At 35.7% G+C, this 14,863-nt stretch overlaps 1 protein-coding gene across 5 annotated transcripts in view; it reads left to right on the forward strand.

Moving 5' to 3' along the window:
- The window catches only part of Stag2 (stromal antigen 2), a 127,007-nt gene that overhangs the window by 59,819 nt on the left and 52,325 nt on the right, over nt 1-14,863 (forward strand). For all 5 annotated transcript variants that reach the window (XM_013118246.3, XM_005076827.4, XM_013118247.3 and 2 more), the window contains exons 4-8: nt 80-244; nt 5,541-5,637; nt 9,498-9,574; nt 11,556-11,760; nt 13,316-13,467. In XM_013118246.3, the coding sequence (XP_012973700.1) occupies nt 80-244; nt 5,541-5,637; nt 9,498-9,574; nt 11,556-11,760; nt 13,316-13,467 (696 nt within the window). The remainder of the gene's footprint in view (nt 1-79; nt 245-5,540; nt 5,638-9,497; nt 9,575-11,555; nt 11,761-13,315; nt 13,468-14,863) is intronic.

A 14,863-nucleotide genomic window follows, 5' to 3' on the forward strand; every position in this document is an offset into this window, starting at 1 on the left:
TGGCATTTTGTTTTGAACTCTCAAGTATATGAGCGTGATATAAGTTAATCAACTTCTGTTTTTTTGCTTTTTGATGCAGAGTTGTAAAAAAGGCAAAAAGGGTCCAGCAGAAAAGGGCAAAAGTGGAAATGGAGGAGGAAAACCTCCTTCTGGTCCAAACCGAATGAATGGTCATCATCAACAGAATGGAGTTGAAAACATGATGTTGTTTGAAGTTGTTAAAATGGGCAAGAGTGCTATGCAGGTAACACTTGTGATATTCTTTGAAGTACATTTGTGTATTTTAAAGTCCATTAACATATAAAGTACTGCCCGGATTCTTCTTTTCTTTAAAATAGTTACTTCTCATGTGTATCCTTCACCAGGCCTTCTTAGCATGTTTGCTTTGTGTGTGTGTGTGTGTGTGTGTGTGTGTGTGTGTGTGTGTGTGTGTGTGTGTGTGTGTGTGTGTGTGTATGTATGTGTATGCGTGTGCTCCATGGCAGGTTTGTGGAGCTTAGAGAATAACTTCTTTTCCTTTCATCTTTATGGGGACTTGGGAGAGAAAACCTAACATGGGCAGACTTGCTTGGCAAGTGCCTGTACCCAATGAGGCATCTTTCTGGGCCTCTTTTTGATTTCACTTCTTATCGTGTCTAAGTATGGCATGCTTGTACAGGGTCAGTATGTGTAGACCATGATCTACGTGTGGGAGTCAGAGGGGACCTTTTAGCAAGCAGTTGTTTTTCTCTCTCTACTGTGGGTTTTAGAGATTAAACTCTGGTTGTTAACACTTCCATGGCAAGCAATTTTACTCACTGTGGCCCTTCCTTGAGTTTTCTAATTGTCTATACGTCTTTACGTCCAGCCGTATACGTCTTTAGTCCTGCCTAAAGTGGGTGTGGTTAGCGGTGTGGTAAACCGCCCTTTTATTACCTCATCTGTATGCGCCTCTAATAAGTCACATGTTTAATGGTGGCATCAGACTTCCTCCTGCAGTATTGTATTCCATTTCATCACTTTTTTTGCCACCTTTTTTGCTATTTTTATATTTTGTTTTAATTAGCACGTGCGCGCGCGCTCACACACACACACACGTTTTTGTTTTGGTCAGTGATGGAAATCAGTTCCTGTAATTTGTGCATGATAAAGCAAACACTTTTCTGCTGATTAAGCTGCAAATCAGTCTTCATGTCTGGTAATGCTTATTTCTATCAATTTTAGAGGGTAGTTCATTTGTATTGCTACAAAACACTATGGACTGCATAGCATGTAAACAACACAAGGTGATTTCTCAAGACATTTCTCAGAGTTAGTGAGTTTAGATATCTGGGATTAAGGTGCTGGAAGGTTTTTATGTCTGCAGGGCCTTCTTTGTGCTTCATAGGTACAGCCTCCTTGCATTGTCTTTTTGGTGCAAGACAACTCTCTGGGACCTGTTTTATAAGGACATTAATCCCATTTGTGAGGGTTGTATGCTCTAATTGTCTTCTAAAGCCCTGCAAAACTTTCCAAAGCTATCACACTGGTGCTGAGGTCTCAACAGCACATGGAGTGTTGCAATGACAGGAGGTGTACAGATTACCAGACATTTCAACTCACAGTAGAAGCTTCTGTTCTTCGTCTTCTGGGCTTTTGTTGACTATTTTAGGTTATCAAATGTTCTTAGACTAGTCTAGCTCATACTGGGGCCTGGGTTTGGCCCCTAGCAATGAGATGAAAAAGATAAGTAAAAAGTAAAACTAAAAACCTGAGCAAAGTGTTTCTGCATGCCCCAGGGGACATTTCTAGTTATCTCCCCAGGGATTGCCCTAAAGCTCTTGTTCACCTCTGGGTTTTATGTGTATTTCCTCTTGCCTTACATTCCTAAGGACAAATTTGATCAAGGAATTCTGCTTTTTAGAAACTGGGGTTTTCCATACTCAAAAGTTTCAGCCCAGATTTCCTTATGGCGTGCTTTCTATTTTTCAGCCACAGTATGTGCTCTGTGCTCAGGCCTTTATGTTTCTCTAGCTGCTTGGAATAATTTTTCTTTTCTTCCAAATCAAAGGACTGGCTGAATTAAAAAATCGCTCTCTTAAAAATTTATTTCTAATTATGTGTATACATGTGTTTCTGTGTTGGGTGTGAGCAGTTGAATTAAAGTACCCAAGGAGATCAGAGACATTGGATCCTTTGGAACTGGAGTCACAGGTAGTTGTGATCTGCCTGATGTGGGTGTTAGGAATTAAACGCAGAGGTTCCATGTAAGAGAAAGTGTGTATTCTTAAGCTCTGATGCATCTCTTCAGTCTCTAAATATCACTATTTTAAAAAACATTCTTAGGTACTATGTTCGCTTTTCCAATGAAAGATTTTTACTTTTATTTAGAAACAATCATTTTACACATTAATAACCCCCACTTTCCTCTTCACCCCATCCTCCTGTGCCACTACCAGCCCCTCAACTCACCCCCCCATCTGCTCCCCAAGGAAGGTAAGGCTGAGACCTTCCATGGGGGATTGTCAAAAGTGTGTCATATCATTTGAGGGAGGGCCTAGTGGTAGAAGTAACAAAACAAATGTGTAAGAATGTAGGAATATATAGCAAAATAGTGAATGTTCCTACACTATATCAAAACAGCCAAAAGGAATTCATAATTTATCCATGCCAGAACATGGATAAAAACTTTAAGTAATAGAAAGTACTCATAAATAACCATAGGTTTTATGAGTCCATTTATGTGAACTGTCCAAAACAGTGAAGATACACGAAGTTAGATTAGTAGACCTTGGAATGTTATTGCTAGTGGACATGAGCTTTCTTTCTGGGAGACTGAAAATGCCCTAGAACTAAACTCCTCTAACTTCTCTATAATTTGCATCAGGAGCGCCCCTTCTCCCTGCAAACCCAGGTCCTCTGGAAGAGTAGTAAGTGTTCTTAATCTCTAAACCAGCTCTCCAGCTTCCATTTTGTCTTTTAAAAATGATTTAGTCATGAATATTCTTAATATAGTTTGTGTACAGATACACAGTCCGATATATGATTTAAAAACCTTTTCTTCCTTCCTGTGGACCTCCTTTCATTTCTTGATGAAACCTTTGAAATGTAAGAAGTGTTCACTTATTAATATTAATATTTTCTAGTGTTTATACTTTTGAACAATCCATTTTTATGTTTTCTTCTTGGAGTTTTATAGTTTTTGCTCTTTTAAAAAAAAGGTAGTGTAAGTATGACACAGCAGTTTCCAACTTCATTTTTATCTTTTACATGAAGGTAATCCAGTTGTTCCTGTGTCATCTGTTGATGTTCCCCCCAAATTGAAATGTCTTAGGATCCTTGTGAAAATTTTATTACCATGAATATTAAGGATTTATTTCTGGGTAATAATTACATGACTATATTTTTCCACAATTGTCTTTGTAGTAGGTTTGAAATCATCAAACATGAGACAACCAGATTTTTTCCTTTTTTGCATGTGTGTATACATGTTTGCATATTTGTATGTGTGCAGGTGCACATATGCAGATATGTCAGCACATGTGCACATATATGACCTAAGTGTGTGTGGATTTAAAGAATAGCCTCAGTTCTGACAACTTCAGGAATGTTGTCCACTTCTTTGAGGCAGGGTCCCTCATTGGCTTGGGGATCATCAATTAGGCTAGAGTTGCCTTCTGTTTTTCTCTGCCTGCCCGTCACAAGAGTACAAGTCTATGCCACAAGGCCTGACAGTCTTTACCTTTGTTCTTGAATTGTAATCAGGTCCTCACCCTTGTGAGGCAGACACTTTTTTTCCCCACTGAGCTATCTACCCAGGTGAGATACTTTTTTAAATATTGATTTGGATATTTAGTTTCCTTTGTAATTATGAACTTCAGGATTAGCTTTGATATTTGCTAATAGGAATTACAGTGAGATAAGTTTAGGAGTATTAGCCATCTGATACTGTCACCTCTACAGATCTGTGAATTGTCTTACATTTTATTTGTATTTAGCATTTACTTTGCCTTTTTAAAATTGTATTATTAGGGTCCACCATTAAAAAAAGCTTTTGTTTTTTATCTCCTCATTGATTCAGGCTTTTACCTCTTCCAAAAACATAAACTTTTGTTTCTATTCAAATTTAATGTTGAAACTTGATTAACATCTGATATATGTAGTAGTGGAATTCATTCTGGCTTTTGGGTAGCAGGTGTCATTCAAATCTTGCTGCTTTTTATCCACTCTCACCTATAATTATTCTTTTCAAACACTATTATTTATCACTTTTGTGCATTACAATTGACTCAAATTCATTTTATTTATAACGCCTTACTTAACAAGAAAAAAGTGTGACATTTACTTTTGATTTTGCTCTCCAAACACATTAATACTCAAACAACTGAGGCACAAGCAATAAACACCATTTTTTAATGTTAGAGGAAAAAATTGCTATGCTGTCAACATCGTATACCAAATTCCCCACCATTTCTTTGGCAGTAGCACTTAGTTCATCAGCACTCTGGTCCATAGGTTGATGCAAGGTCATAAAGGCATGTGGACAGTGGTAGAAATCCCTAACTTGACTGAAGATAAAAGGATCACAACACTTTGACTTTGCCTAAGTAATATATATATATATATATATATTTTACACTATTAAGGATATTTATACTACCTTTCCATGCAGCTCTATTTAAAAATTTTCAGTTAAGTAAAAACAGTGGCACCCAACAATACAATTCACCTTTGCCTATGGCAGCATGCCAACATGTACATTCCTTCAGGATGACATGTTCCCTAGATATTATTAATGTGACAAAGAAACAATTACACTTCAGGAAATAGAATAGCATAGCTTAGTTTTTGTTGTATAATTTGTCAATTTTTAAAAGTGTGTATGCTTGCATTTGTACATGTGCACTCACACAAGCACATATCTTTGTCATGGTAAAAACATAAAATACTGGTGTGATGTTTTGGTAAAGAAATTTCTTTTTATATAGAAAACATAAGTTTGATTATGCTTTCTAGGATATTAATACATCTAAGACACAATTACAGATTCCATAGAATAGAATTGGTGATGTTACTTAGTTTTTGGTTTCTGAAATTGAGGGGGTTGGGGGGAGGACGCTGGCGCTGACATGTGAAACAAGCTTGTTTCTAATTTAAATATAAAAAATTGAAAATTGAAAAAAATTTGTGTGTGTGCACTTGTGTGTGCGTTCCTGTGCGTGTGTGTCCATGCATATGCCACACAAGCATGTATGTATGCCATGGATTGACTGTGGTGGTCTTCATACAACTTGGAGCGTGCTGGGGGATCATGGGGATTACAGGCAACACCCAGGACTGGTAACTCCTGAATGATCTCATTGAGCCAATTTTTAAAATCATGAATGTATAGAAGGTATGTGATGATTTTGTATTGTAACCTAGTTACTTTATTGAATTAAAATATGACTTTTTATTTAAAAATATTAATATATGTATATTAAAGTAGTATACTTCATAATGTTGAATTTTATGGCTTTCATTAAAATTGCTTCCTATGCCATCAGTAAAAACTAATGATTCTTTTTTCTCATTTTCTCTAGTCGGTGGTAGATGACTGGATAGAATCATACAAGCATGACCGAGATATAGCACTTCTTGACCTTATCAACTTTTTTATTCAGTGTTCGGGCTGCAAAGGTAAATTATATTTATTTTAGAATCATAAGTTCTCAGATAGCCACTTTTTAAAGAAATGTCATCCCTTCTCGTGGAAAATAATGTCAAGGTAGTGAATTATTTGCATTGTATCTGTGCAAAATGTATAAGGACAAAAGCAAAGAATACAGCAAGAGTTGTTGACAAAGGTATATTCACTGTGAAATTTATTTAAAAACTTAGCAATTTATATAATGTTTATGGTATTTTATTAGATTTCCCACTTTTGGCATCTGGTTTAGGAATGAAGAATGGAATAAAAAGGGAGAAAGTAAATAAGAAAGAAATAGACTTAGATGTTATGGAATGGAATAATAAAGTGTAAAGATTAAAACTCATAATTAATAGTGTCTAGTGAGATTACCATTTATTGTAGGCTTGAAACTTTATGGTGTTTTTACTTAATTTAAAAATATTGCCAGGCATTGGTGGTGCGTGCCTTTAATTCCAACACTTGGGAGGCAGTAGCAGGTGGATCTCTGTGAGTTCCAAGACCAGCCTGGTCTACAGAATGAGTGTCAGGACAGCCTCCCCCCCAAAAAAAATAATTTGAAATAGGAATGGGGAAAGAACAAAATATAGCTATTTCTTACCTCGGGCAAAACTATTTAGAACAGATTTTTAGCAGTGCAACAGAAGTATTTAAGATGGTACATCATACATATAGTCCCATCTGGATCAGTAAGTAATGAGTCAATCAAGAACATAGGCTGTTACTGCTATCTTCTTTGTCTTTGATACTCATTGAAATTATAGCAGATACCTAGGCACCAGTATTATCTGTGCTTTTAGGGTTATTAGATTTTTCATGAGAATATCACCACCTCACACTAGCAGTTTGAGTACTAGAAATTTGGAGGGAAATATTGATTTAAAATATGATTAAATGTTAAGATAGCTCTAGAAATGGGCCACTTATATGTTGAAAATAAATGTAAAAAGTAAGTTCCTTTTAATTGCACAAAACATTTTTTAAAATATAGTAATTTTATCTGGGTGGTAGGTAGATGGTCACACATGCTATTATTATTATTATTAAATATAGTAATTTTATCTGGGTGGTAGGTAGATGGTCACACATGCTATTATGCTATTAAGATTGTCATCAAATTCTGGTCAAATGCTCTTTTTATCTGATTCCTGAATTTTGTTGGACTGTAGGCTTACACAAGAGCCATCTTGAGAAATTTCAAATCCTGTCTTAACAGAGTATTTTGTTTCCTTGACTTAGCTGAAATAAAACTAGCTGCCATTTACTATTTTATCAACTTTAATCTAGTTTGAAAACTTTGTGGTTAAGTAATCTTTTGAAAGTGGTCTTCCTTTATGAAACCCATCTGTTTTCTAATAAAGACTTGAATGTTCAGACACTTAACTGGAAACCAGATTGTTAAGACTTTTAAAACTCTAATGTATCGAACACTTAAGTTATGTATATTTGAACACTGATGTAATATTTGTTTTATAGCTAAACATTTTCCATATACTGGAGTTTGTTCTCTGATAAAATTATTTTGGTAGAATTCATTTGTAAGTTTCTCTATATTTAATCATTTAGTTTAACCATTATTGTATACTTAGGGTTATAATGATACTTCATTTTTCATTTTACTGTAATATGATGGCTTCTATAATTGTTCATCCATTTAGGGGTCATTGGCTATACAGACAGTAATTCTGGGCTGTTCTGTTGTTGATTTTGTGGCCAATTCTGTCTTTCTTCTCTGTGAGTCACCTGCTCCTTTTCTGTTTGCCAGTGTTCAGCAGTGTCACTTCATGACTTGCACATCTTCAGACTATGGGCTGTGGCCTTATGTTCTGATGTGGCTTCACAACTGCGTGAGGCATCTCAACCTTTCATGCTTTTCTGCCTGCTTTTGGGTTTCCAAATATCATGTGGTTTGTGAGGAGGGAAGGAAGCTTGTGAAAGGGGGATTGGCATCACTATTCATCAGGGATTTTACCTTTAATCATTTATTACCCTTTCAAATTTTAAGGCATCATCTTTATACCTTTGGTTTAACTTTGTCATTGGAACTTTGAGAATGGTATACAATGTACTTTGGTAATACACCCTCCCAATTCCTCTCAGATCCACCCCCTCCTCCTTACCTACCCAACATACAGTTATCCCTTTTGTTTCCTGTTGAAATTCACCGAAACTAAGTTGTACTGTCAAAATATTGTTGGATGTGTGGCTTTCTGTTGGAGCATGATCAGTTTACTAGGGGCTCCCATCTTAGAGAAAAGCGGTTTCCCTTCCCTAAGTTTTGTATATACCGTCTGAGTCGCTGTGAGTGCATATGTGCAGCCACTCTGTAGTTATCCACTTCTGTCTCATGTTCTTTCTGCCCTTCTTCACAATGATACCCAGATCTCGGGAGGCGGGAGACCAGGGTATATGCTTAGTTCAGGGTTGAGCATCCTCTGGTCTCTTATTGTCTGTACCTTGGCTGGTAGTTCTCTGTGTTGATCACCATCCCCTAATATTAAATCTGTGGGTATAATGAGAAGTCATTAGGAGTTACTTTATTTAATACTGTGTCAGTTTAGCAGAATGATAGTAGCTTCTCCCCTAAGGCTTATGGCTTGTCTAGCCATCAGCTCTTTGTCTGATAATGCTGCCAGATATTGGCTTCATAGTTTGGCTGTTAAGATTATTTTCCTTTGGTAAGACACATAGCACCTTGTAGCACTAGCCAGTAGGGATGAAACTTTCAGGCCAGTACACAAATGGTATAAAGGATTAGAAAGGAAGAATGGGATAAAAATGATTAAGTTGGGTAGGGAAGGGGAAGGCACTAAAGGCTTTTAGAGAAATTAATCATGGGAGCCTACTTTGTAGAATCTTCTTAATTTTACATACACTCAACACTCATACACTGGTGGGAATGGGAGGGAGGGAGACAGGCTTCCATTCTCTTGCACATGTATATAAACAGTTCAAAAGGAGATACTTTATACTATGGTGGGGCAACAGTGCTCCTCCTGAAAAACATAGGCTACATAGGCTAAGAAAAATGTTAGGAATGTGTTCGTTCTTTTGGTGGTGTTGTTAACTGGCAGCAACCCCCACCCCCCATGGTCCCATAATTCATGTGCCAATGTTCCTGGTTATCCTCTTGAACTTAACAGTGGGACCCTATTGCTGAAGATCCCTTTCCCTATTTTAACATCCACTAGATTACTGAACATATACCTTCTGACACTTACCTATAGCCAGCTGAGAGGATGTCAGGTTATAGTTGTTTTGCACATTGTGTTGTCTAAAAGGAGCATGGTTAAAGTAAACTGTGCCTCTTTCTTTCCTCCTTCCTTCCTTCCTTCCTTCCTTCCTTCCTTCCTTCCTTCCTTCCTTCCTTCCTTCCTTCCTTCCTTACATTCATCCTCAAATTTTCAAATGCTATCATTGCTAAAGAGGCAAAGATAATATAGTCATCTTTTTATAGATAGCAGATGTAATATTTAGATTATTTTAAACATCGATTTTAAAAATCGTCTGTACAAATAGGCACCGAAGTTTTTCTTGTTATTGCCTAAACAATGATACAGTATCATAGCTTCAGGATTCTATGTCTAGGTTATATTCACATATGACACAACTTTACATGAGGAACTTGGGTACTCAAGAGGGACAGTTGCATTATTGCATATCATAGTATGAGTAAAATAACACAGGTAGTAATGTTCAAAATTGATTGTGCAAGGAAGAACCATACCTGTCAGTAGTGTGAGGTTGAGTATGCTTTTATTGTGAGTGTAGACTTAGATGTGCTAGTTTATGTTCTCTGTAGTTCTTTTCATTACTCCTTATATTAACTTCTGATACTTGGAAATTTCAGGGGTTGTCACAGCAGAGATGTTTAGACATATGCAGAACTCTGAGATAATTCGGAAAATGACTGAAGAATTTGATGAGGTAACATTCTAAATGTTCTAATAGTTTTATTCATGCCACTTGTGGCTTAGCACTTAAATGGGGATAATACTAGTTTTGTTATAAGGCTGCTCTGAAAATGTTTGAAAATTTCATAACTTGTAAAAATTCAATGCATATAGCAAGAATTTAATCGCTATTGTTACTAAGAAAATAAAAATCAGGGAAGAACACAATCTATAACATTTGGAATATTGGAAAAGGGAGATTTGTTCAAATACTTGAGTAACTAGGTAGATTAGATAATGAAATGTATAGATTATTGCATGAAACCCTTCTATTTCAAAGAACAAAAATAGTATATATTGCAGTTGATTGTCACAGTGATATATATCATCAAAGTACTACTGCCAATAAATCATTAGTAAATTTACTAAAGTTAAAATTTCTCCAGGACAGAAATTTGTGTGTGTTTTACTCATACCTGTATCTCAGCACCGGAGTTTTATGCTTCTAGAATGACTTGAATTTTCAAATAGAAACACTTGTGTCACTTGTTTTATTTGGTCATTTTTTTCTTGCTCTGTCTAATGAAAAAGCTTTCAGCTATCATTCTAAGAGATAGATGAGTTGTTAAAATGGTTTTGATGCCACTAAGTGCTATTAATCAGTCCCTTAGTAGCAGGAAGGTATTTATGAGCAATGGGATTTTAAAAAATCTTTCAATAGTAAATGCTTTAGTGAAAACCTTCTTAGTAAAAGAAAACAAGGGTTTGAGTTAATCATATTGAAATATGATTAGACTATCTCAGCAAACCGATTTGCTCACAACTGTATTAACTAAATGAACTCATCAGTAGCTCAGTGCATTTAACACGATCTAGACCCTGGGTTTAATCCCACTTGGTCAAAAAAATAAGCACAAGGGAATCCTTTTATGGAATATATCAGGGTCCTATTCTCAAGCACAGCTGAACTTGTGTTTGGCATGAGTTAAATAAATTAATTATGAACTTAAACATTAAAAACAATATACTGCAGTGATCAAATTGATTTTGTTTCTCTTGTCAGAGGCCATTTTGCAGTTTTTAAATACTATTGGTCTCTGCTTTAAGTATTTATCCATATATATTTATGTATGTGTGCATGCTATGGATGAAACCCAGGGTCTTACTCATGGCATATGCTCTACTCCTAAGCTAAACCCTCAGCCGAAGACATATTTAAATGAGTTTTGGAGAGTATCAGTTAAAGTTTGGAATGATGAATGCCCACATTTTCTAAAAATAGTTCCAGATTTGTAAAGTGCCATGTGGCTGCTGCGAATTGAGCACCAGTCCTCTAGAAGAGCAGCCAGTGCTCTTAACCACTGAGATGTCTCTCCAAACCCGAATGCCCCCATTTTTACACAAAGGAAAACCTGAGTGTTGGCTTTGGACAACTGTAGTAGCTACATTTCCTTTTGTTTAATTGTTTGGTGCTTGGGGCCAAATTTAAACCCTTACTCTTGCTAGTAAGGGTTTTTCTGCTGATCTGTACCCCCAGCTTTGCATGTGTTAAATTAAGTGGTTGTTTATGCCTACTGGTGTCTTGAAACTACTAAAAATAGTAACTGATTCTATTTAACTGACTAGAATACAATTTTATTATTTCACTCTGAGGTTATACTTTTGATTTGTTTTTGTTCTAAAGAAATTTAGTAGGTGTAGTTGTGCTTTTCAGAAGAATGTTTTACTTTGATGAGGGAATACTTAATATTTTTAACATCAGTAATTGATACTTAATTTCACTGATTAAAGTGAGGTCTATTAAAATGTCTACTTTGATCTTAAATAAAAGGTCAATGTTCAAAGAGGAATGCATTTATCTTTCCGTATTCTTTTGCTTTCTTTGAGAATTTATTCTTGAAAAAGAAGGTAAGACAAAGTAGTATTTTCATGTTTTTGCCCTGGGTTCATTAAAAGGAAATCAACTAAATCATGTACTTGAAATGAAATGCTGTTTAATCTCCCCCCCCCTTTAGGATAGTGGGGACTATCCACTCACCATGGCTGGCCCTCAGTGGAAGAAGTTCAAGTCCAGTTTTTGTGAGTTCATTGGTGTATTAGTACGGCAGTGTCAATATAGTATCATATATGATGAGTATATGATGGATACTGTCATTTCACTTCTTACTGGATTGTCTGATTCACAAGTCAGAGCATTTCGACACACAAGCACCCTGGCAGGTTGGTATTTTGAAATATTTTAATAACATCTCTTTCTGTTAGAGATAAGAAAGATTAGCATCAAGAGGAAGCAATAACAACGACGACGACAACAACAACAATACTGTGAATTCCTTTTCTTTTCAGTATTTTTGAGACAACATCTCAATGTGTAGTTCTGAGCCTAGAATCCAATCTAGATCATGCGCTGGCTTTGAACTCAAAGATATCTTGCCTGCCTCTGTATCCAGAGTGCTACTTTTCCTTTGATGTTGTGACCACTAAGTTAATAGTCCATTTCTTCGGCCCAGTGTGAACTATTGGGAATCTGTTAATATATTTTTGATTCTTTTCTTCAGCTGTTAAATAGCTTACAGCAGAAAAATGCCCAATAGTCACAAATAAAAGTGTACTGTTGCTTTTATTATACCAATTTTAGGTTAGTCTGGGTAACAGTATAAGACCCTGTGTAAAAAATTCTCTTAAAAATAGTATTTGATTCTTCCCACTGTAAGTAGAGGGATGGTAAAATGAATGTAAACTCTAATTTAGTTAGAAGATAAATCACAGTCTCTCAAAGATCATTGTAAGAACCAATGAACCATTTTCTAGAATAGCAGCAGGTAAATATATTCTGGACTTGGCTTACATTGTTTTGAATACTTGAGCCTGAAATATATAGTAGAGGATTTTATATATATGCATGTTTTTCTGCATGTATTTCTGAATACCTTGTATGCCTGTTGATTGGGGGAGGGCAGAAAAGGGCTTTGGATTCCCTAGAACTAGAGTTTACAGATGGCTGTAAACTTCATAGAGGTGCTGTAAATTGAACTTGGTTTCTAGGTTTAAATATTCTGTTTTTATTTAAATTAGAAACAATCTTATTTTCTATATCAATCCCAGTCCTTCTCCCTCTCATCCTCCCATCCTCCAACCTCCAACCTCCCATGCTCTCCACTGACCCCCATCCCATCCCTCTTCTGCTCCATAGAAAGACCGAGGCCTCCCATGGGAGATCTTCAAAGTCTGTCACATTATTTGGAGCAGGGCCTAGGCCCTTCCCCATGTGTCTAGGCTGAGAGAGCATCCTTCTTTGGTTAATGTGCTCACCACAGTGTCCATTCGTACACTAGGGATAAATACTTTTCCACTACCAGAGGCCCCAGAGGTCTCCTAACTGACGGGTCATTTCTGTAGTTCGTTACTGGAGTGCTCTTTCTTTAACTGCCAATGCTCTTAAACTGCCATTACTCTTAAACTACTGAGCTATCTTTCCAGCTCAAGGACAAAATTCTTAATGTCTTTCAGTTCCAGTTTCCTTAGTTCTTGTTTTGGTGGGCTTATGTGAGGACTAGGAGATAATTCAATTCATGGTAAGTACTAAGCTAGGCAGTTTATTCATTCATAATATTCCATACATTATATGCTGCTGTCCTCTTTGTGGCAGTTGTATCCTTTATTTTGGTGAAAAAGCAGATTTTTTTTTCTTAATTTCTTGTAATTTGATCTTTTTAATACAATTTTGCATCTGTTATATATACTAATATCAACATTTTTTTCCTTTAAAATCTAGCTATGAAGTTGATGACAGCTTTGGTAAATGTGGCACTAAATCTTAGCATTAATATGGATAACACACAAAGACAGTATGAGGCAGAACGCAATAAAATGATTGGAAAACGAGCCAACGAGAGGCTAGAACTCCTGCTACAAAAGCGTAAAGAGGTAAACTCTATTATTAAATATTTAGGCTGCTAATATGCAACCAACTTGTTTACCATTAATTATAACTTGCTAGGCTCAGATAATTTTTAACATTTTATTAATTTTTTTATTGATGGTGAGAATTGAACCTAGGACCTCATATCACATGTATATTTTACTACTGAGCTATAGCACCCTGATACCAAGGAAGATTTAAACATTGTTTATGCATCTGACTCCAAGTTTTAATAAATATCCATGCCAACAATACTTTTATTTTTGCCTGTAAGTTACTACTGAGTATTGTGCTTGAGTAAGATGACTCGGATTGGTCTGGAAAGTTGTCTAAGCCTTAGTATTATTAATGTTACTGACAGTCTTTGTCCTGACTGTCTTCCTCAGCTTACTGATAAGATGAAGTGAGATTTCATAGTTAACTGTGAATTCCATTTGTAAAATGATTTATAGCTTTTAATTGGAATTTTAAGTCATTTGTTTTAGTATAGTAGGAAATGTTTGGTTTTCTGCTCACCAAATTTAGCTTCAAATGAGGAAATTCAGCTTTAGTTTTATTCTAAACAATGATAAAATTTTTTGGTGCTGCATTTGTAGCTTAAGTTCTTTCTTCATTGTTGATATGCTTTTCTGTTTCACAATGGGATTGAAAAATTTGTATAATCAAGAAAAATATAGTTGAATTCAAATAGTTTTCGTGAAACTCTATAGATTATTTACTTGGCCCTAGGATTTTTTTGAAGAAGCTAAAAATTTTAAATTGGTTATTTCTGAGTTACACAAAGAACTTGATTCAATAAGCCTAAGAAAAGTAAAGACAAGCCAGGCATTAGTGGATACCTTTAAATGTATAAGGTCAGGGGCAAATTGAGGGGTTAGAGTGGGGAGGAAAAACAACAATAAAACAAATTATGGATAAAAATGCCATAATGAAACCTACTACTAATTTCAAAAAAGTAACCAAAGATTTATGGAGGACAAATTTTATATCCCTTATTTTTTCATTGTAACTTTAAATGAAGAATTGATACATCTGTACCTTTATTTACTTAATACATTTTATTTATAGGTTCATTCTAAATGTGAAATATATTTTATTCCTTCAAATTATGCCTGTAGTGTTGCATAAATTATTAACATAGGATGAAAGAAAACATTTACATGTACTTGAAATTCAAATTTCATTACAAATATGCCAAAGGATACACATAGCTCAATGATGAGTGCTTTTGTACCATGTGGGAAGCCTTGAAGTCATTCACCAATTACCCCCTTTTCTAGATTAGGATTATGTATGATTTGTTTCATCTCTTTCATGCCTTCTCTTTGATTCCTTCATTTCCCTCTCTTTCCTCTCCCCATCCCTCTGTCTTCCCTCCCTTTCTTCCTTACGGGGGCTTTC

Source organism: Mesocricetus auratus, unplaced genomic scaffold (assembly GCF_017639785.1).
Source record: "Mesocricetus auratus isolate SY011 unplaced genomic scaffold, BCM_Maur_2.0 Super-Scaffold_100003, whole genome shotgun sequence".
Classification (NCBI taxonomy): Eukaryota; Metazoa; Chordata; class Mammalia; order Rodentia; family Cricetidae; genus Mesocricetus; species Mesocricetus auratus.